General features: G+C 32.2%; 1 protein-coding gene across 10 annotated transcripts; it reads left to right on the top strand.

Moving 5' to 3' along the window:
• Nucleotides 6,383-10,667, top strand: LOC18587111. Of its 10 annotated transcripts, none has more exons than XR_001929641.1 (11): nucleotides 6,383-6,554; nucleotides 6,923-6,978; nucleotides 7,320-7,391; nucleotides 7,625-7,704; nucleotides 7,817-7,890; nucleotides 8,316-8,407; nucleotides 8,524-8,646; nucleotides 8,744-8,793; nucleotides 9,542-9,592; nucleotides 9,787-9,813; nucleotides 10,139-10,667. XR_001929641.1 is itself a non-coding variant. In XM_018128564.1 (10 exons), exons 2-7 carry the CDS (start codon nucleotides 6,963-6,965, stop codon nucleotides 8,631-8,633), a joined length of 405 nt encoding a protein of 134 aa, XP_017984053.1. In that variant the 5' UTR covers nucleotides 6,383-6,554; nucleotides 6,923-6,962; the 3' UTR covers nucleotides 8,634-8,646; nucleotides 8,744-8,793; nucleotides 9,542-9,592; nucleotides 9,787-10,667. The 10 variants fall into 10 exon arrangements, 7 of the variants coding, with proteins under 7 accessions (XP_017984053.1, XP_017984050.1, XP_017984054.1 ...); XR_001929640.1 differs by having other exon boundaries at nucleotides 9,776-9,813; XM_018128564.1 differs by having other exon boundaries at nucleotides 8,355-8,407; nucleotides 9,787-10,667.

The following is a 20,562-nucleotide window of genomic DNA, read 5'->3' as shown; positions in this document are numbered from 1 at the left end:
ATATATATATATATATATATATATATATATATATATATATATATATGCATGTATAGGCTTGGTTATAATTTTCCACCCTCTAATTTATCCTATTTCCTAATCTTTATTGATAAAATCAAAAAATTGTTCAACAAAATAGTTATCCCCTCTGCAAATTTATTTGAAATTTGCCCTATATATGCTGCAACCTGCATGAACAGAATTAAATCCTCAGGTATCAATTCAATGACATAAAATTGTAAAGAAACTATGAAAGGGAGTCTATCAATTAGAGCATCACACCCAAAGGCCTTATTTAACATGTGTGTTTGTTCCTGGAGATCACTAAAAGGCTCAGTAAATGAAATATTTTATGTTAATTTCTAGTTTTTCTTTGATTGTTCGTACTTGTCCTTGTGATTTTGGTTATTATATATTTCCATACAGAAGAAAGTGCAATTACAAAGGGATAAAAATTAAAACTAATTTCCCTTTCGGCAGTCATTGCTTGCAAGAGGATTTGGTGGACACTTTGCATGTCGAGAAACTGGTTCTTCGCTAGAACCTATTTTATATATACATAGCAAAAAATCATATTTTCTTGAGACTGATGATCTGATGGTAATGTTCAATGATGAATTGTTTAGCACATTGTAATGACTTTCTATGAAAAATGTAAAGAAATGAATTTTTAATCTAAATGAAAATCTTTTGTAAATGAATTCATATATATATAAAGGGAGAATTGAAGTGAAATATATTAGAAATTTTATGATGGTTCATTTGAAAAATCTCAAGCACAAAATTATATTGCTGAAATTTAGCATAGGAATATGTTTTCAAGGGGATGCTATCGTATATGAATATAAGCATACGCAAGTGGTAAAGTAAATTACACCATTACTTTGTGATCAAGGGAGAAGTCAAGATTTCAATTTTGAAGGGTTCAAATATAAATAATATATATTTAATATAATTAAAAGATGAGTAAAACATAGTTAATAGAAATCCTTTATTTTGATAAATATATATTATGCCAAATTCAAATAAGAAAGTAAGGTAATTGCATAAAAAGTATATTAGTTCATATCTCATATAAAGAAGACATCATACTTTAAAAGAATCTCTTAACTATTTACAAAAATTCAAATAAATTCTTATTTTTCAATTGCGTTCAATCAAACCATTTTATTTTATTTTTAAATCAAATAGATCCTTATAACTGCTAACTGCTTGACTAATTACTATTATTCGAAATATCATTTGTCATTTTATATTCATATGGTGTTGATATGACATTGATATTTCTTTGATGTGACAATAACATGGAGGATGAAAATGTCATGTGGTTATATAATCATGCCACGTCAGCATACCACATCATTATTATTTATTATGATATGTTAGTATGTCACATTAACGTCACATGAAATAATAATAATAAGTGACTTTTTAACTAATAACAGTTAATAAATTGTTAGTCATAAATGCTTATTTAATCTAAAATAAAAGTATGAGGTTCGGATTGAACATAATAAAAGAATAAAGATTTATTTAAAATTTTTAATATAGTTTAAGACTTTTTAGCTATTATGCTTATAAAGAATTGAATAAAAATTAAAGTATAACTAAGAGGGTGATTAGAAATAAAAGAAGAAGAAAAGAAAAAGACACCTCGCACTCATAATTGATTTTGTATGCAAAATATATCAATTAATATATTTTCTTAGAAATAAATCGTGTCCATAATTTTTTTGATAAGTTGAGAAGGTAAATTCTTAATTTAAGGGGTTAACACTCAAGTTTAAATAATGCTTATATAAAAAGAAAGTAAAAGGAAATTTGCTTGATAAGTTTTGGAAAATATTTTAGAAGAACATGTTGTTATATTTGACAAAATATTTTAAAATAATATGTTTTGGGAACCTATTGAGTAATTGTACGATAAGTTATTCTTGTGAGATCATTCTTTTCATTTACTTTTGCTGCACCAAAAAGTCTGATGAGGTGAAATGAAAGGAATTAATTATCTCTAAGAAGATTCAAAAGTCCTACTTCTTCAAACAAATTTCACTTTATTTTCACCTCATCACAACCACAAATGTATTGTTATTTAACACAAGTGAATGTGAATAGAGCAATGGGTGACTTGTGGCTTAATTCCAACTTCTTTATTTAGTTTAGCTAAGTAAACAAGTTGGAATTTAATAAAGGAAACAACCTTGAAAAGGAATGGCGTGTGTGATTGGAATATAAGTTCTCTTTTCTTGTAAACTACAGAATGATTAATTCCATACTTTCCAAGGGGTATATCGTTATCAGCTATATTAAGGTTCCAACTATTCAAGTCAAGATAACTTGGGGTATCGTTAGCTAGTAATTACCTCTCAGCCTACCTCCTGCTGCACCTACCTATTTTCCTGTTATCATTTTGAGGGTAACCACGGGTTATTGGCTAGTTGATACCATCATCTGAGATATACTTACAACAACGTTTTGCTCATGTTATTAATTAGATAGAATATATTGGCCTTTGGATTTGATTCTCATAGTCATGGACGTGGGAGATTTTTGGTTTGTCTATAGGAGAGTTGCCAACCAAACATTACATAAAAATTCTCCAATTAATGTGATCGCATGGGTCTTGTTTTCAAGTTTTAAAGATTTCTTAAAGTTGGTAATCTCTCTTCTATACAACCGTTTGCTCACTCATTGATGACCAAATTTTCTCTCTAAACAAACAATCCATATAATTTCTAGAACCACTCAATCGATCTTTTTGTTTGAGATATGGCTTTAAAGGTCATAGCATCAACTGCTCTATTTCTCTCGTTCAACCTTCTGTTCTTGGCTTTTTCCGCAGCTCTCGCAATATTGATTACCCATCGGATAACGATGCTAAAACCAACTCTCACGATTCATCAAACAAAGTTGGAGAAATTTTGCATGATTTATTAAACGGCGATTCATCAAATGGTAAGGTATTGATAAACTTCAATGGTTTATCAAATGAAAGTGGAGATAACTCCAATGATAATTCAAAAGATTCCACAGCAAATTCGGAGAAACCAGTTGTTATCCTTCCAGCAGCAGCCATGATCCTTGGTGCCCTCAACCGTCAGGGCAAGTCCACTTGTAATTCCCTGAACCTGGGTGTCTGTGCTAATCTGCTGAATGGTTTGGTGAAGGCTCAGGTTGGTGACGTGCCAGCCAAACCATGCTGCTCCCTCATTCAAGGCTTGGCTGATCTTGAAGCTGCTGCTTGCCTTTGCACTGCCATCAAAGCCAGTGTCCTAGGGATTAACCTCGATCTTCCAATTTCATTGAGCGTCTTACTCAATAATTGTGGAAGGGAGGTCTCTTCTGACTATCAGTGCAACCCATGATTGTTCTTCAACAATGTTGGAACATTCTTTCTTTTTTTATTTTTTTTCAATTTGTCTTGATATTTGGATTGTGTGTTTTTAGATGTATCCCCCAATTCATTTCCTAAGAAGTCTTTGTATTGCTGCAGGTTTGTCAATGAAGGCTTTTCAACATTCCCTTTCATCCCTTGTATTCTTTATTCTTGTTATTACCTTGTGATAAGAATACATTTCTACCTAATAAAATAAGATAACAGTATTTTCTCTAATACTTGTGTGCCTGCAATATTGTTACTCTTTTGAAATGACTTCATTGCATAAAGGAATTTTTTCAATCAGAATACAGTATACCCCTTACAAAACAAGAGAGAGTGGCCGTTACAGTAGAAGGATCTCGGTTGTCTAAGGGATCATGAGGACAACATCCACCAAGGAGACCATAGAAAAACAAAAGAAGAGCACCTCTTGATGTGGGGGGCATCATCACCGGACAACCAAATCCTAAGCCAAGTCAGAGCTGTACAAAAGAAGGCATTCTATCCACTCAACAGAACAAGAATATAACGCCACTGAGATATGACGAAAGAAGTCAAAAAACGCTAACCCAGAACCTGCAGTGCAGCTTCACATCACCCTTGGCACTCCACAAAAAATCACATATACAGCCCCCACTGAGCTTGAGGCAGAATGACCTCTCAACCGCAAGCCAAGAGTGACCCTGCCATGAAAAAAACCTGCATTAAACAACCTGTACAGCCCCCAGAATAAGCATAAAAACATAAGAAGAAACAACCAGCAGGATCGATCAAACAGTCATACACATATCCCCTCACAAACAAGTTTTCTCAGAATTAATGCCAGGATTCAAGGCCCAAAGAGTTCCACCACGTCTGAACACCTGTTTTAGCGAGGTTGTTGGGTATACGTCATTTGCCGACCTTGGGGTTTCCTAATTTCCCATTTTTTCAACCTGATCTCCCATATGACTTGAGTTGTATTATTCAACTGTACTGAACAATCAGATTCATTTAGTTAGAATAAAATACCAATTAGAGACAGTAAGTTGCCACTTTGTTAGCTATACTTAATAAAGTAATCTCCCAATAAATGCAAGCATAAATATCTCATCATGAATGCTACCACTACATGAAGCAAGAAAGCATTTCAGCTAAATTAAGAAGCATTTAAGCATTTAACGGTTAATGGTGTAATAAGCATAAGGTAAAATGGTCTAGTAAATAGAAGGTTAAATAAAGAGGTTGTACCTCCACATTTTGTAGCCAATCCCTTAGATATCATATATATATATATTAAGCGCCAAAGTTGATCGGTTAAAATTTTAAAAGTTAAAAAAATAGAATTAAGTCAGTTAAAATAGAATTAATTGACTAAATTCGATTAATTGATTAAGTCAATTAAAGGTCAAAGTCAATCAATTCGATTAAATCTCTTAAGAAAGTCAGTTACTAGAATTTTTTTGAATGATTTAACCTTCTTAATCGATTGCTCACCCTTAATCTTAAGCTCAAAATTATATTGTTGAAATCAGACATAGAATTATACTTACAAGGGGATGCTAACATCTATGAATATCAGCATATGCAAGTGGTAAAGTAAATTACACCATTACTCTATGATCAGGGAGAAGTCAAGATTTCAACTTTGAAGGGCTGAGATAAAAGTAATACACATCTACCACTTGCAAAATTTCAAGTAGAAAAAGTAAGGCAATTGCATGAAAATGGTCGAGATAGTAAATAGAACCTTTTGATAAAAGTTTATTATGCCAAATTCAAATAAAAAATAAGATAATTGCTTAAGAAGTGTAATGTTTTTTATAAGGAAAACGTATATTAGCTGATATCTCATATAAAGAATTGAATAAAAATTAAAGTCTAACTAATAATATTGGTTAAACATATAATTGATTTTTTATGCAAAATATATGTATAGAAGAAACCTTTGGCTTGGTCGCACATCTGCATTATGTAGATACTTATAACAACATTGTGCTCATGTTATTAATTAAATCCAATATATTGGCCTTTGGATTTGATTCTCATAGACGTGGTACATTTTGGTTTGTCTTTGGATTTGATTCTCATAGATGTTGGAGATTTTTGGTTTGTCAAAAAGAGAATTGTCAAGGTAGGCTTTAATTTCAACTTTTTTTTTCATCTCACACTCGAACATTTAACTCATTAGTTAATATATAATTCTCTACTTAAGGAATAGAGTTCAAATTTCCTTCTCTAAAAAAAAAAAAAAAAAACCTTCCCTGTCATCCCTATATTCTTTATTTTTGTTGTTACTTTGTGATAAACACACATTTATATGTAATAAAATAAGATTACAACATTTTCTCCAATAGGTGAAATTATCTTCATTAATTTCTTTATTTTATTTATTTATTCATTTTATTTTTTTTATTTTTTTGTAAAATGTAAATCGTTTGTATTGACAATTTTTCTAAATTCTCCAACACTTGTTGCAAAATTTTAAAAAATTTTCTCACTTATAAATTCTTCAAAAATAATCACTCATAATTTTTTCTAAATTTCATTTTCAGAGGATTTTAATATATTTTTATTCTTTTATTTTTTTAATATTTTGAAGTTAATTAAGTGTAAAAAAGAAAATTTTTATACACCATTTTTTTCATATATTATCTCATGTTTTCGAAGTAATTTTTTCTCGCATTTGCAGCCAATCACAAAATAAATAATCATTTTGTTTCATAATCTTTTAATAAAAGAAATAATATATGATAATATTACTTTTATTAATATAATATAATTAGTTGTGTCTTCATTTAAATGGTATTTTTGTTTTTTATTTTCATTTTTTAATAATAATTGCTATAAAGGAAAATAAAATGCTAAAAAGTATAATTCCCGTGATTTAAATTTTCAAAAAATTTAATTATAATCCACGTCAACTGTTAGAAACTTTGTAATGATACAGACACGTGGCAAAGCGATTTATTTTATTATATAAAAGTATAATTATGTATTTAAACCTTTAAGAGGGCAGAAAAATCCAACGCTCGCTGCTTCTAACGGGCTTCATAAATCAAACATCTGTTAAACGTGTCCTCTAGCCGTCCGGCCCTGCTTTCGCGGCCGTAGCAAGCCAGAACTACCGTCGTGGTTCACGGAGAAGCAAGACTTAGTTCCCTTGCGAAGAGCTCCTTCTCCTTCTCGTCGTCAGGTTGCGCTCCTCAGCCTTTCCTATGGTTTTCGAATTGGTGCTTTAGTTCAACCTTTTAACTTATTATCTGATTCTGGTCTGGTGTGTGGACCTTTTTTTTTAAAAAAATCTTGTTGATTTTAGGAATGCATTGCATACATATAATATAATGGTGGCTGATGCTAGCGGCCAGGGGGGCTTCCAAGTAAATTTCTTCTCAAATCATCTGGTTTAGAGAGCTGATCCCTTTCGGAACCCAAACCCCCAAAATAAAAAAACTTTGAATCGTCATTTAATTTCTTTTCTTTTCTTTTCTTTTTTTCTATTTTGGTCTTTTGTTGCCTTAATTTGTTAAATTAATGGAAATTTCTTTGACATATGCAATGCAGTTGATGATGCAGCCTGAAGAGAAAATAGGGGAAGGGGAAGATGAAAAAGACAAAAGGTATTACTCAATTATATAATCATTATCTTTTCTTTTTGCTATTTAGTGAGGATAATATAAGATGGACTAATGAAATGGAATGGACTAGGAGGCTGTGTTTCTTTGGCTTGAATTTCTATTTGATTTTACTCTTTTCTTTTTTTATCTATTAATCACTGCCTGTCTTAATGTGTGTATAAATTTCAAATCATCTGGTTTAGGGAGCCTTTTGGAACCGAAACCCCAAAATAAAAACCTTCAACTGTCATATAATTTCATTTTATTTCTTTTTTGTTTTGATTTTTCAGTTGTTACCTTAGCTTGTTCAATTAATCGAAATTTCTTTGACATATTAAATGCAGTTCAGCCGGAGTCCACCTCGATGGTGCAACCTGAAGAGAAAATCGGTGAAGGAGAAGATGTGAAAAATAGAGGTATTCCTTAAATTATATAATCATCTTTTCTTTTTTGCTATTTAGTAAGGAAAGAATAAGATGGACTAAAAATGTAATGGACCTGGAAGCAGTATTTTTGGGTTTGGATCTCTATTTTTTATCACCCTTTTTTCACTTATTTATCACTGCTTGTCTTAACTATTTTGGAAGCTAATGTGTGTATTAAGTTTCATTGATTTTTTTTTCATCGATATTGTTTTATGCTTTAACAGAAGATAATATAAGCCGGGACTCCGGTGGTTTCTCAAACAGCTATGGGACTAATCTTTCCCTTTATACAACTGAAAAAAGGGTATGTGTTATATGATTATTCTTGTTGCTTTCAGTTTTTCAAGTGTAAGTAGTTTGTTTTGCTCTTTTGAAACTGGTTCTTGACACTTCATTGCTGGACCTTTTGCAACCAGTGGTACAGGGTAGGCTTGTTAGAGATGAATGAACGTGATGAGCAGGTAGCTTTGCTGTTAGACGTGCTTAAATGGTAAGAGCAAGTCTTTCCTTCGCTTGACTCTAGTCTTTAGATTGGTAAACTCCACATATACCCACTGTGATTTTAACTTTTTTCCATATTTTTTTCTCAGTTAGCACCCTGTGGATGAGTTTATTCACAAAGGGGTTACATTGTTAATTTCCTTCCATAAAATTACAATAATGCTGCTAAGTGTGAACAAATATGATAAGTTTTGAACTGAGGGCAGTTTGGTAATTTAACTAAGTGAAATTAACTGAATATTCCCTTATGGGAACAAAACTTAATAACAGGGTGCTAATTGAGGAAAAATCTAATTATAGGGTGAAATGTCATAAAAGTTGAAAGAGGTGTAGGTGGAGTTTACCCCTTTTATGTTTATGGATTGAATTATATGCTATTAGATGAGTGACACAATGTTATGTTTTCTTCAACAGTGATTAGTCTGAACTCTATTCTATTTATCGATACTGTAGTATCTGTTTGTTTCAAGCTTACATGACTTATGCACAGGCTCAAAAATTCCATGGTTAGTTCCCTCAGTTTGGTCCCTCTCTTTTCAGTTTTCCCCTAGGAAACAGAACCTCTGCGTTAAAGTTGACTTTCCCCCCCTTTCCTTTTTTTTTTTTCTCTTTTGGTTTTAAGCTCAGGAAGAAGTTAAGTATGTTGCAATTGTTTCACCGAGTGACAATGTTCAGTCTGCAAAACGAACCAAGTCCGGAATTTTGGAGGGTAGACCAAAATCGAAGAAATAAAAGCTTAGCCTAGGTAAGCTTTACTTGCTCTACAGTTGTTTTGCTCTTAGGTTTATCTTGTATGCTGTTTGTTGAAAATGTGAGATCTATATTATGATTGTGGCTGGCAGCATACTCTCGGACTAGAGACAAAACAAGGAAAAATGGAGGTATAATGAAGGTATGCCTCATGTGACATTGAATTATTTGGATATGTGGTATTAATCTTGAATTCTACTAGGTGTGTTATTGAAAAGTTCGGCTGCTTATTTTTTGGAACCCTTGGGGTGTGTGCGTGAGAGAGGGATATGCATTGACAATAAGAAATGAGAGAAAAGAAAAGTAGTCAAGTTGGCTTTTAAGAAAACAACGTCAATGACCAAGTGGCTGACATTACACTTATGGTTACAGCTATGGATATTTGACGTCTCCCTAGTAAACGTTATTGTCTCACATTACAGTTGAGGTGCAAATAATCTTACAATTGGAAGCTATCTTATTTACTGGTATTTGTGCTCTCTCATTTAGGGTATTTATATGATGTGGAAGTTCCTGTGACCCAGCATTTATTAGTCTTTGATCTGCGCAATTGCTCAATTAAGCCTTAATCGCAAAATAATAGTTTTGGCTAGATGAATTTGTTTTCTTCATTCTGCTCACTTAAGTAGCCAAACTCTTGTTTTATGACTTCAAGCCTTGATTTATTAGCTTTAGATGCTACAGTGAAATCATGGCCTGCAGCATAAAGCCACTTTTCTCTTTTGAAAATGAGCTAATCTCTAATGTTTTCATTGTAAGATTAGGTGTATACTGTGTTTCTAAGGGCTGTTAAAGTGGGAAGCCACTGAGTTGATTGAGTAATTGAGCGTAACTCTTTAGAGTCTTGTGATTTTCTTTTGAAGTCTTACTCTTTCACTCACTGTAAACAGATTTGGAGCAGGTGCCTAAAATAGAGGATTAAGAGGAGGAAGACTTCTTAGGTATCACTTTACACTGATGTTATAAAGTTTTGGATTTTTTGTTTCCCTTCCTCTGTTGCTTATGTGTTTGTGGTTTTTGGTAGTTTTTACCTCTCACAACTTTGGAATTTAAGTTTGTGTTGTTTTATCATTGATTGATTGTTCTCTCCTTTGTTCCTTTATTTAACCATCGCGTTTACAGAGGATGATTGCAGCAGTGATTTCAGTGGTTCTGATGACAGGTACAAGGGTTATTATCGTTTTGATGAGTTTGGGAAAAGGGTTTGTTTTATCTTTTTGTTGCTTTTAATTTATTAGGTGTAAATAGTGATGTTGAGTTGTTTTATTGTTTCTACTCTTAAAAAGTGATTATGCTCTTTGCCTCCTTTTCCTGCAATTTTCTCCACGTGGCAATGGAAAATTGGTTTTCACTATATAGGATCTGGATCTTTTAATAGGTTCTTATTGGCTATATTTATTGATTTAGGTGTAGTCTGTTGAGTTTGTGCCATTTATTCATAATGTGGATTGTCATATTATTCACTTTCATTTCTCATGTTTTCAAAGAGCATATGATTGACAGTAGCGTCATTGCTGTACGTTGTGAAATGGCTGTGGTACAAAGTATGGTTGGTAGATGAGAAAACAGAGGATGATCAGGTAGCTTTGCTGCAAGTTGTGCTTGAATGGTTTGCAGAAGTGTTTCTTTGGCTTGACTTTATTTAAATGATAGATTGAATTATATGCTATATTGAAATGTTGTGCTTTGTGCAGCAGGACCAGTCTGAAATTGATTCTATTTATAATTATTACACTCCTGACCTGTTTAATGCTCACATGACTGAGGAAGAGGCCGATAGAGTTGATGGTTGGTTTCTCTACCCTATCGTGTTGATTTTGCCCTTGGACAAAATACCTGTGTGTTAAAGTTTGTTTGAGTTGGTGGAGCCACGTAAGTTATGTCATAGTCCTTAAGTAGGACTTAGGCTGTCTTGTAAGTTGATGAAAGTGACCAGGAGTGGCGTGTAATGTTCATGACATTGATTATTCTTCAGCAACGTTTGAACATTCTTAATTTCCTTTCTTTTCTCTTTCATTTTGCCTTGATATAATATTCGGATTGATTGTTTGTTGAGGTATCCCCCGAACGTAAGAAGCCTTTGTCAAAGGAAGGCTTTTCGAACTTCCCTTCTATCCCTTGTATTTTTTATTTTTGTCGTTACTCTATAATAAAAATACATTTCAATTTATTTTTTATTTTTTATTTACTCCAATACGTATGTGGCTGCAATATGACTCTAAATTCTATTATTCAGCTACTAAACACATTGATGGAGCAAGAAAGCATTTAAGTTATATAAAGAAGCTTATAAGCATTTAATGGTTAATGGTGCAACAAGCATTTGCATGGCAAAATGGTCTAGCGATTGGAAGGTTAAATAAAGAGGTTGCACCTCTAAATTAAGTAGCCAGTCCTTTGGATAACATGTCTATATATTATTTGCTTTATAACTATTCGAGGTGGTAAAACATTAAAGGTACACTTATACGTTTAATTATAATTGTATAATATGAAACGATTAATACGTTTATTAACTGTATCAATTTTGTTTTGTACGACATAACATGATTAATAAATACAATTAAATAATAAATATAATTTTTTCTTAACACGTTTAACATGATTAATGTATGATTAAAAATTAAAATATTTTTCAATTAAATATAATTTTATTATTTAAATTTAAAATCAATAATCATAAAAACAATCATAACAAAATGATCAAAACATCTAATATAATAAAATTCAACATAAATAGTAACATCCATATCATATTCATTGCCATTCTAATAAAATCCATAATTAACATTCAACCTTAAAACACTAATGACATTTCTTTTGGAATAGATCCAAGATGAAGATTGTAAATGAAAAGAAAGGAAACAAAACAATTAGGGTTGGGGTATTCTTACCTTATTATCCTTACCAAAGTTTAAAAACTTTTTAAATAATGGTTTAAAATTATTTAATTAAAGCTAAAATAGTCTTTCACTATTAATATTAACGAATTGATAAACGTGTCACTTATAAACATTTAAATACATACAATAACATGATTAACAAGATTAATTAAATGTGTTAATCATATTTGATATGGTTAAGACATAAAATTTTCATATCTTAATCGAGTCTATACGTTTAGCTTCTTATCTTCTTGTATCATGTTATTTATGAAAAAATCTTCTACAAACAATTTTTCCCACACAATTGCAGCTGATTGCAAAGCAAATATTAATTTTTTTAACAATTTTAAACAAAAGAAAAAATATTTGCTATTTATTTTTAAATAAATAGAGATACCATAAGTAGTGACTTTTTTTTTTAAATGATACTTTTTGCTATTTATTTTTGCTTTTTGAGTAATAATTTGTAAAAAGCAATATAAAAATTAATTTAAAACAGATATATAATTAACAAGTAAAATCAAACATAAAATAACTAGTTTATGAAGAAATATAATTATGCATTTTTTTCATCTTAAAGAATTATATATATGTATTTTGGGTATAATTATAATATATTTTTCTTGAAAATTTAATTTTATTAGTTGAATAATTGATTTAATAGACAATTTAACTGGAAGCTTAAAATTACAAATAGTAATAACAATTTTATATAATAAAATGGTTTTTTGGAACACGTGGAGTGAAGTGATAGGATGGAGAGGACAACCACGCTGTTGCAATAACCTGCAAACTCTTCAGTAACTATTTCCATGTTTAGGTTTACAACTCCTGGTTTTGTGCTGTTCCATCAAACCATCACCAAAAAAGATGTCAACTTTACCTTAAAACAAAAGTTTACAGCTTCTCCTCAGCCCTGAAAAGTTCAAACCTTTTTCACTCAACCTTTCTTTGACTTGCATTGCTCACAACTCCATTGCTCTACTCTGGTTTAACCCAAAATCTAAATACCTTTTTTATTTTCTCCCACAAGTTTGAAAGAAACCTTTGCAGACCAAAAGTTGCCTGAGCTTCTTTTGACTTGTATTTGTCAGAACTCCATTGTTTCTGTTCTGGTTTAACCCAAGAACAAATATTTCTTGTGTCTCAAACAAGTTTGAAAGAAGCCCTTTGCAGACAAGAATGGCTTCTTCGTCTCCGAAGAAAGACCGGGACCATGAGCACAGTAAGTGTAAAGGAAAACAAAAGGACTTGGATACTTCTATGCATTTAGGAAGTGTGGATATGGCTGCTTCCTTGCTAAAATGTGTGAATCCTGAACACCTACTCACATGCTCTGAAGATGGGTATAGCTTGATGTCATCTACTAAGCCAAATGAAAATGAAGTCGGTGTTTCCTCGAGCAGTTGCTGGTATATATGCCTTTATTTTTTCTTTTCTTTTAATAATTTACACCCGTTTATGTTTAACAGTCATGTTTCATTGTATGGGTTATATTGCTATTTTGGGTCGCAAATCATAGTTTCATTTCATGGGTTATATTGAAAAAATAATATAGGAACATGGTGATGTGGGCTAATAAAATGGATGGAAAAATAGAAATATATGAAAAGTTTTAGCTTGCTTAACTAAATGAACTTAGAAAGTGATTACTTAATCTTGTTTCTATGAATTCCCAACTGATGTGCAATATTGTTATAATTAATTTTGCCTTTAAATTAACATTAATTTGTATTTGCAGTGAGATAGAAAACAAAGAATCAAGTTGTTGGGACTCCAGAGAAACCTACCGCAATGAGGTAATTATTATATCATTCTAGTTTAAGATTATCTTTATTTTAACAAATTTGGAAGGGGTGACACGGTCATGGGTAGTGCACGTTGAATATTATAGTTTTTCCTAAATTATATTGCCACACAGCTGACTTTTTAATTTGATATATGCTTATAGGAATTTGTGGGCATTACCATAGCCTAAATGACTAGAATGAGACCTGTTTTTGAAAAATATTAGTAGTTTCAAGGAGAAAACTAGAAGGAAAAATAAAGCAAAACATATATAAAGCATATTGAGTGAAGTTTAGTTTTACAATAATTTTCAAACCAACTTATAAGAAAAGCTAAATAAACAAACCTGTGAGATTGGTGGCGTAGCACCCAGAGAGTGAAAGTCATAGGTGTAAGCCAAGCAAAAAGAAACTTTCTGGGTTTCAATCTAACATGGGCTGGGGTTTTTTCGTACTCAATCTAACATGGGTTTCAATCAAGTGCTCAATGTACAGGGGAGTTTTTTTCTTTCTTTGTGGATTCTTGCATATTACTGTGAATGATCAAGCTTGCTGTACAGTGGTATTTTTGTTGCTGTTTTGTTCAGCTTGATCCCATTTTTTGGTTGTCTGAGGTTTCAAATATCCTGTGCTTGTTGGGAGGTTGTACATTTTGTTTTTTGGGGTTCATTGGGTGATCTTGCCGATGCAGATCATGTTGTTGTTTATCTGCAGACTCCTTTCATGGTGGTTGGAGGTTTATTGCTCTCTTGTTGGATGGATCATTTTGCATAGTTAATACAATGTTTGATTCAGCCCTTAAAAAAAAAAAATCTAACATGGGTAGACTACGATGCTAATCTACTTCAATCTACAATAGGTTTGGCTTCTCTTGATTCCACATAACTTCAAGTGTTGTATAATTATAATCATATTTCTTGCTATTCTTTTATTTCATGACTGTAGATGATTATGTTTTAGATGTTTCTCCTGTTGGTCGATCCCACTATAAAAGTTGCTATGTAATGTCTTGTTTATACTTTAGATTTGGGTATCTTCCTAGCTCGGCTCATCACTAGGTTGTTATTATATGCCTCTAATGAATTCTTTAATTAGAAAAGCTGTATCTCATTTGGATTATTACTTTGTTCATGAACAAATTAAGTTTAACCGAAAAACATAATTGTGTTATGTGTTAAAGGTGACTAATTGTTTGTTGATGATTATTTTTTAATGTAGACTATGTTGGTTCAACAATCCATGTTTAAATTTCGAAAATTTATTATGGATGAGGAAGAAAGGGAACGTATTGAGGATGAAGAGAAAGTTGTAGACGAAGAAAAGGCAAAGAAGGTGATTGGCATTATTGATACGGGTATAAATGTAAACCATGAATGTTTTGAAGACAAGCATCTTCCTATCCTAGAGGGCAAGAAATTGCAAATTCCTTTTAGAAGGTATGAATTTTAATTTTTTTCCTTTGTTGTTCATATTTAAATTTATATATAAGAACCATGATTTATTTTGATATTTTAATTAATGCAGAAAGTTTGTGGCTTTAGAAAATTTTACTAAAGCAAAGCGTCCCACTATAGCACCTGCATTACTAGATTATAATTTTCCTGAAGATCTCAATGGTCATGGTACTGCATGTGCTTCGATAGCTGCTGGAACCCTGATAGAGTTAGAATGGCTTAAAGACATTTATGGAGTTTCCAACACTAGGATTCAAGGTGCAAATCCATTTGCGAGAATAGCATCTTACAAGGTTAATGGGAGTTATATGGTGCTTGATAAAAGTTTTCAAGTTTTGAAGTCTTCCCTTCTTGATGCTATCAAGAAAGCAATTGCTGATAAGGTTGATGTAATTTTAGTAGCATTGGCAACAGATGTGAAACAGGATAGACCTTCTTATCTCTTTGATCCAGTTAATTTGGGAGGCTACTTAGCCATGAAAGAAAACATTTTACTCTGTACATCCTCCGGAAACAAGGGTGATGATTATTTCAAGTTAAGTGGTGGGCTAGCACCTTGGGTTCTTACAGTTGGATCTTGCAATTCTGGAGGAAAATTCATCACCAATATTGAGCTAGGTGATGCATTAAAACTTAAGGTACATTAATTTCTTCAATTCAATTGTTAGTGTAGTTAGTGTCACTAATAAGTTACTAACTTCAAATGCTACATTTTTTTTTTTATTTTAGGGATATGGTGCATTTATTGATACAGATGGTCATGCTTGCGAACTCATTGATTATTCAGAGTATGTGCTATTGATTACTTTTTCATAGATATAATGTATAAATTTTCTTAATTCTTATTAGAGTTTCATAATGTTCACTTTTTTTTTATATAAGGAAAAATTTTAATGTTGACAATTTGATATAGTAATAAAAGCCATAAGTTTATATATTATAGATGTTTTGAAGAAGATTCAGAGATAAACAAAGGTAAAGGTATAGCAAAAGGAGTTGATGCAAAAGAAAGGGGAAAACAGATCGAGGAAACTTATCCCAAAAGAAAAAAAAAGATAAAGGAAGAAACTCAACCACAAAAGAAAGATTGGAAGATTCGGGAAGAAGTTGTGGAGGGAAGAATTATATATTATAATGGTGACCGAATATGGCCAATAAATGCGATTTTGGATGCCAAGGCAGCAGGGGTTATATGCGTAGATGATGGTATGCAATTTCGATCTTATGAGCTTTGGAGACCAGTTGTTTATGTGAAGGATGGAGATGGGCAACAAATTGTCTCTTACATTGAAAACAATAGGTTTTTTAAACTGTTTTATTATTTTCATAATTTTTATTTTAAAATGATGAAGTTATATATACTTTAAATATTTAATTATTATTTTTATTTTTTTTTGAAGTAAATTTGAGACAAAAGCCAATGCCAGAATTTACAAGACTGTTTACGAGGAAGAAGATGAAGAAGTTTGTCGAGTAAGTTATGAATCAGGAAAAGGCCCAAATTCGTATGACTCATATGTACTAAAGGTAATTATTACTTTTTATTTCGTTGTTAGAAATGTATTGTATTTTTTTGCTTGACTAAATTTACCTTCTGCATCTAGCCAAACTTTTTGGAACTTGGCTTTGTTGGGTTGCACTAAAATGATATCACCACTATTTTCACATTCAGAATAGGCCTTTAAAAGTTACCTGTTGAGGGATAGGAAGGCATTTTTGTTAATTGTTATTATTAATGTTCTAAATAATTAATGAAATTTTATTTATAAGATTGATAATCTAATTTAGTGATTTAACTTTTGCAGCCTGACATATGTGCTCCAGGGGAAGATATCCTATGTGCTAGCAAATACGACATGCAGAATATGTACGCTCAATATTCTGTGATGAGTGGTACTTCAATGGCTAGTGCGGTAACAGTTGGATTGATATCATACATTAGGGCAATTCATAAGAATTGGGGACCTGCAAGAATTAAATCTGCTATAATGACCAGTGGTAATTGGCTATACATATCTATATATTAACTTTATTATTTGTATTTGTTTTAAAGTTTTAAAACTCAGAAACTTGTCCACTATTGCAGCAAAATCTATTAATAAGCCAGCAGATATGGATGTGCTAGGATACGGGAATGGATGTCTTAATCCTCTGAAAGCCATCGATCCAGGTTTAGTATATGATATATCTCTTGAAGAGTTCAGAAGATACCTGTTGAGTCTGGATGGTGATAAAGAATATCTATCATCTAACGGGGAAAATATCCAAGGAGAAGAGATCTTAGGAATGGATCTTAATTTACCAAATTTTAGTTTGGTATTGGACGAAAGGTCTGAGTACATATTCAATAGGACATTGACAAATGTAGGCTCTTCTCAATGTAGCTATAAGGCAAAGATACTATTTCATCCGAGGTTTTTTACTAACAAGGTTGGGAGAGCATTGCAGGAAAGATTCCCACGATCAATTGACATTCGTGTTGAACCTGACGTGCTAGAATTCAACAACATTGAGCAACAAAGGTGTTTTAGGTTGATAGTAAGAAGTTCAGGTTCATTGGGAAACATTCTCACCAAGGTGATGTTGGTACGAGCAACTTTGGTATGGCAAGAGCAGAAAGAAAGAAATGGAAGGGATCAGCCTCATTATGTTTCAAGTCCTATTATTATAATGAGTTCACATCTCTGGAGATTGTAAGATCTATATTCAATCTAATACTATTCTTTGTCAATATCTTTTTATTATTTTGAAATTGATGTACAATTTTTTGACAATTAATCTTAAATACATTTACCTTGTAGGAGACCACCTATAGAGAAAATTGCACATGATTCTATGTTGCCAAAAAAGCGATTTGCTGAACAAGGAGATGTTGCGACATCAAAGGGAAAACAAAAGGCAATTAAGATAGGTTAGACTTGTGTGTGTTTTTAGCATTAAGTCATTTTTACTTTTGGATTTTCAGTACAGACAATATTTTGTGATTGTGGTTGTGATGTTGATTTAGGACACCAATTTTATGTAAAAAAATTGGAAATAGTAAAGATTTTGTTATTCAAGCTCGTTATATATATATATATATATTGTTTTGAGGTTGTCTGATGTTGGTTTTATTATGTTTATGTAAACTTTTTATTAATCATCGCCCCTGTTATACTCTTCTTCTCTAGACCGTTGAAGTGAATTAAACAAATTCTCCCTTCTGATGCATTCATAGGTCTTAGTCAGATAACAATCAAACCATCTTTATGACTTTCCTTTGGATGCAGAAAAATATAGGAACATTACATACTTGCATAGGACTTGGGACAGCCAATTAGTAGTTAGCACAACTCTAAATTGCCCATTACTGTTTAATAACTGTATAGTGTATTAATTTGGATTTTGAAATGATCTTCCTTACATCTTCATTGGTATTTGATTTTGCCATACATAGTACGCCCAAGTAGTAGCTGTTATTGACAATGGCAATTGGTATTGGTTTACCAGTAAGGTCAAAATGAGCTTTTGGAGATGTATATCTCTTTATGTGACATTATAATTCCTATAGCTGATAAGCATCAAATTTTATTTGTTGGCTTCTGGTTCAGGGCTTTATAAAGCTTCTAATACTTGGAATCGAGTTAGAGAGAAGAGGCCTCAAGGTGATAGGCATAAGCATGTCCCTTTTAAGAACCATATTTCTAAGCATTTTTTTATGGGTTGGCTAGTTATCCTTGATTATTTAAGTACATGATCAAGGATTGAGAAGTGATACATGATCAAGTTTTTGTCCATTGGCTATAAAATGTTAACATGTATACAATCTAAATGGTTTGGGGTTGCGGATAGAAATTTGAAAAACTATATTAAAAAAGGGGAATATACATTTTATTAATCTTGAAACGTACTTTCTTATATCAATCTCACCTCTTAAGTCTTAATTAATGTACCTATTTAGGGTGTGACAAAATCGAAATGAAGTTTTAGTTACTTATTTTCTTATAAAAGGAAGATTGAATAATGAAACGACGTCGTTGACTAAGGAAGCAAACGTATATAAGAGGTCACGTGCCAACCAGTTCCGGTCTTCAGCAATTCCATCACTTCTACTGTGAAACGCTAAAGCAGTTCACAAACAGAACTTACAGCGCTGCAGCACAAGTTCTCAACGCTGCAGCGCTGTTTAGTACCACTGCTACGAGGCCGTAACATCAGTGCTGCAGCCTCAAGTTCTCAACGCTGCAGCGCTGTTCCCCCTTACCAAACAGAACTTACAGCGCTGCAGCACCAAGTTCTCAACGCTGCAGCTCTGTTCAGCACCATTGCTACCAGGCAGTAGCATTAGTGCTGCAGCCTCAAGTCTATATCACTACCAGCATCCTGCCGCATCAAAAACTCTTTCATGGTATTTAGCCTTAAAAACCAAGTCTACTTTGAAACAGAGTTCACAAAGTTTGGCAAGGTTAGTTCGGCCAAACAGTTCATTGTTTGATGGATAATTGTATTTTGCTTTTAATGTACATTTTTCTAATCTTCTACTGAGAGCAAGAAATAATTGATATTGCTTACACGCTTCTGTCTGCTGTTCCACAGCTGATGAATTTTAATTTTGCTCAAGGAGATAAATTTAAAAAGATTGGATCTGATTCTCTGGTATTCCCTGGGTTCATTCCTATCTCAACAGCTGATGGTGCTGAAGTTCAGGTTTGATATTATCCCTTGTCTTCATATCGTGGATTAGTTGCTTGATGACCATTTCAATTGAGTATTAAGTTGAGGGCTTTCCAGTGCCTTTTTCTTTTTCTTAAAAAAAAAGAAGAGAAAAGTACTTTTTGGCTTTATGAAATTATGGGAGGAATGAACCTTTTTTAGGCATTGCTCTATGTAGATCGATCTGCACCTTAGCTTACATGGTTATTTAGAAAGCTTCTTATTTAATTGGTTGGCAATGTCTCCAACTCTATGTAAATTGTCAACTGATATTTATTACCATTGATCTTTACCATCTAGAAATCGTTCAATCAAAATAGGAAAGGTGGCAGTCATTTTTCATTGACAGCTTGTCTTGTTCAACATGATCTACATCCTGTTCAATGTCCTTATGATGTGAAGATGTTTCCACTCTCAAACCAGACAGTTTCTGTTTCTGTGAGCAACCCTTTCATGAAGAATCATTTTGCAACTGCTGGTCTAAATTTGCCTGTTACTTCCCATCCTTGGTTCTGTTGTTGGAAGTATTAGATCAGCAGCTCATATCATTGTTATTATATGATAAAAGAGTTCTTCAACAGCAGCTTTTGCTGTTTGTAATGCACTCATGGTAACATTGGGTATCACACATAGGATTATGAAGTAGCTATGAAATAAGTTAGGTAGAAGTTTACTATAATAATACCATACATTACAAAATATATAAAAGTTGTTTTATGTTCAGTGATGAACAACTGAACATTTTGTTGTCCAAAAAAAGGACAAAGTTTGATCCATACAAATTCTTTCAAAATATGCAGCGTCAATTTTTGGACAACATCAGAGAAGTAAGATGGTGTTTATGAAGCAACAAAAACTTATGTTACAGCAGTGATTATAGATTTTCAGCCATGTTTATCTCGTTCATGTTCAGCACTGTAACAAATATTAAATAAGAGATGGTTAGTTTAAGATAATATTTAATAGGAAGAAAAATATAATCATAACAGTAACATTGTCACTGAGAAGATATTTTAGATGTATATTATTAAATTCAGAAATCTAAAATAAAGTCTGAAAATGTAAAGTAGTTGTCGGTTACCTCATTTTGACT

The sequence above is a fragment of the Theobroma cacao genome, chromosome 10 (genome assembly GCF_000208745.1).
Source record: "Theobroma cacao cultivar B97-61/B2 chromosome 10, Criollo_cocoa_genome_V2, whole genome shotgun sequence".
Lineage (NCBI taxonomy): Eukaryota > Viridiplantae > Streptophyta > Magnoliopsida > Malvales > Malvaceae > Theobroma > Theobroma cacao.
This window is presented reverse-complemented; position numbering and strand designations above follow the sequence as displayed.

Bases quoted from the DNA above. Each gene is read 5' to 3' on its own strand.
- LOC18587111 (XM_018128564.1), top strand. The intron at 7,705-7,816 runs GTATGTGTTATA...TTTTGCAACCAG, and splicing joins TTTATACAACTGAAAAAAGG to TGGTACAGGGTAGGCTTGTT. The intron at 8,408-8,523 runs GTTAGTTCCCTC...TTTGGTTTTAAG, and splicing joins ACAGGCTCAAAAATTCCATG to CTCAGGAAGAAGTTAAGTAT.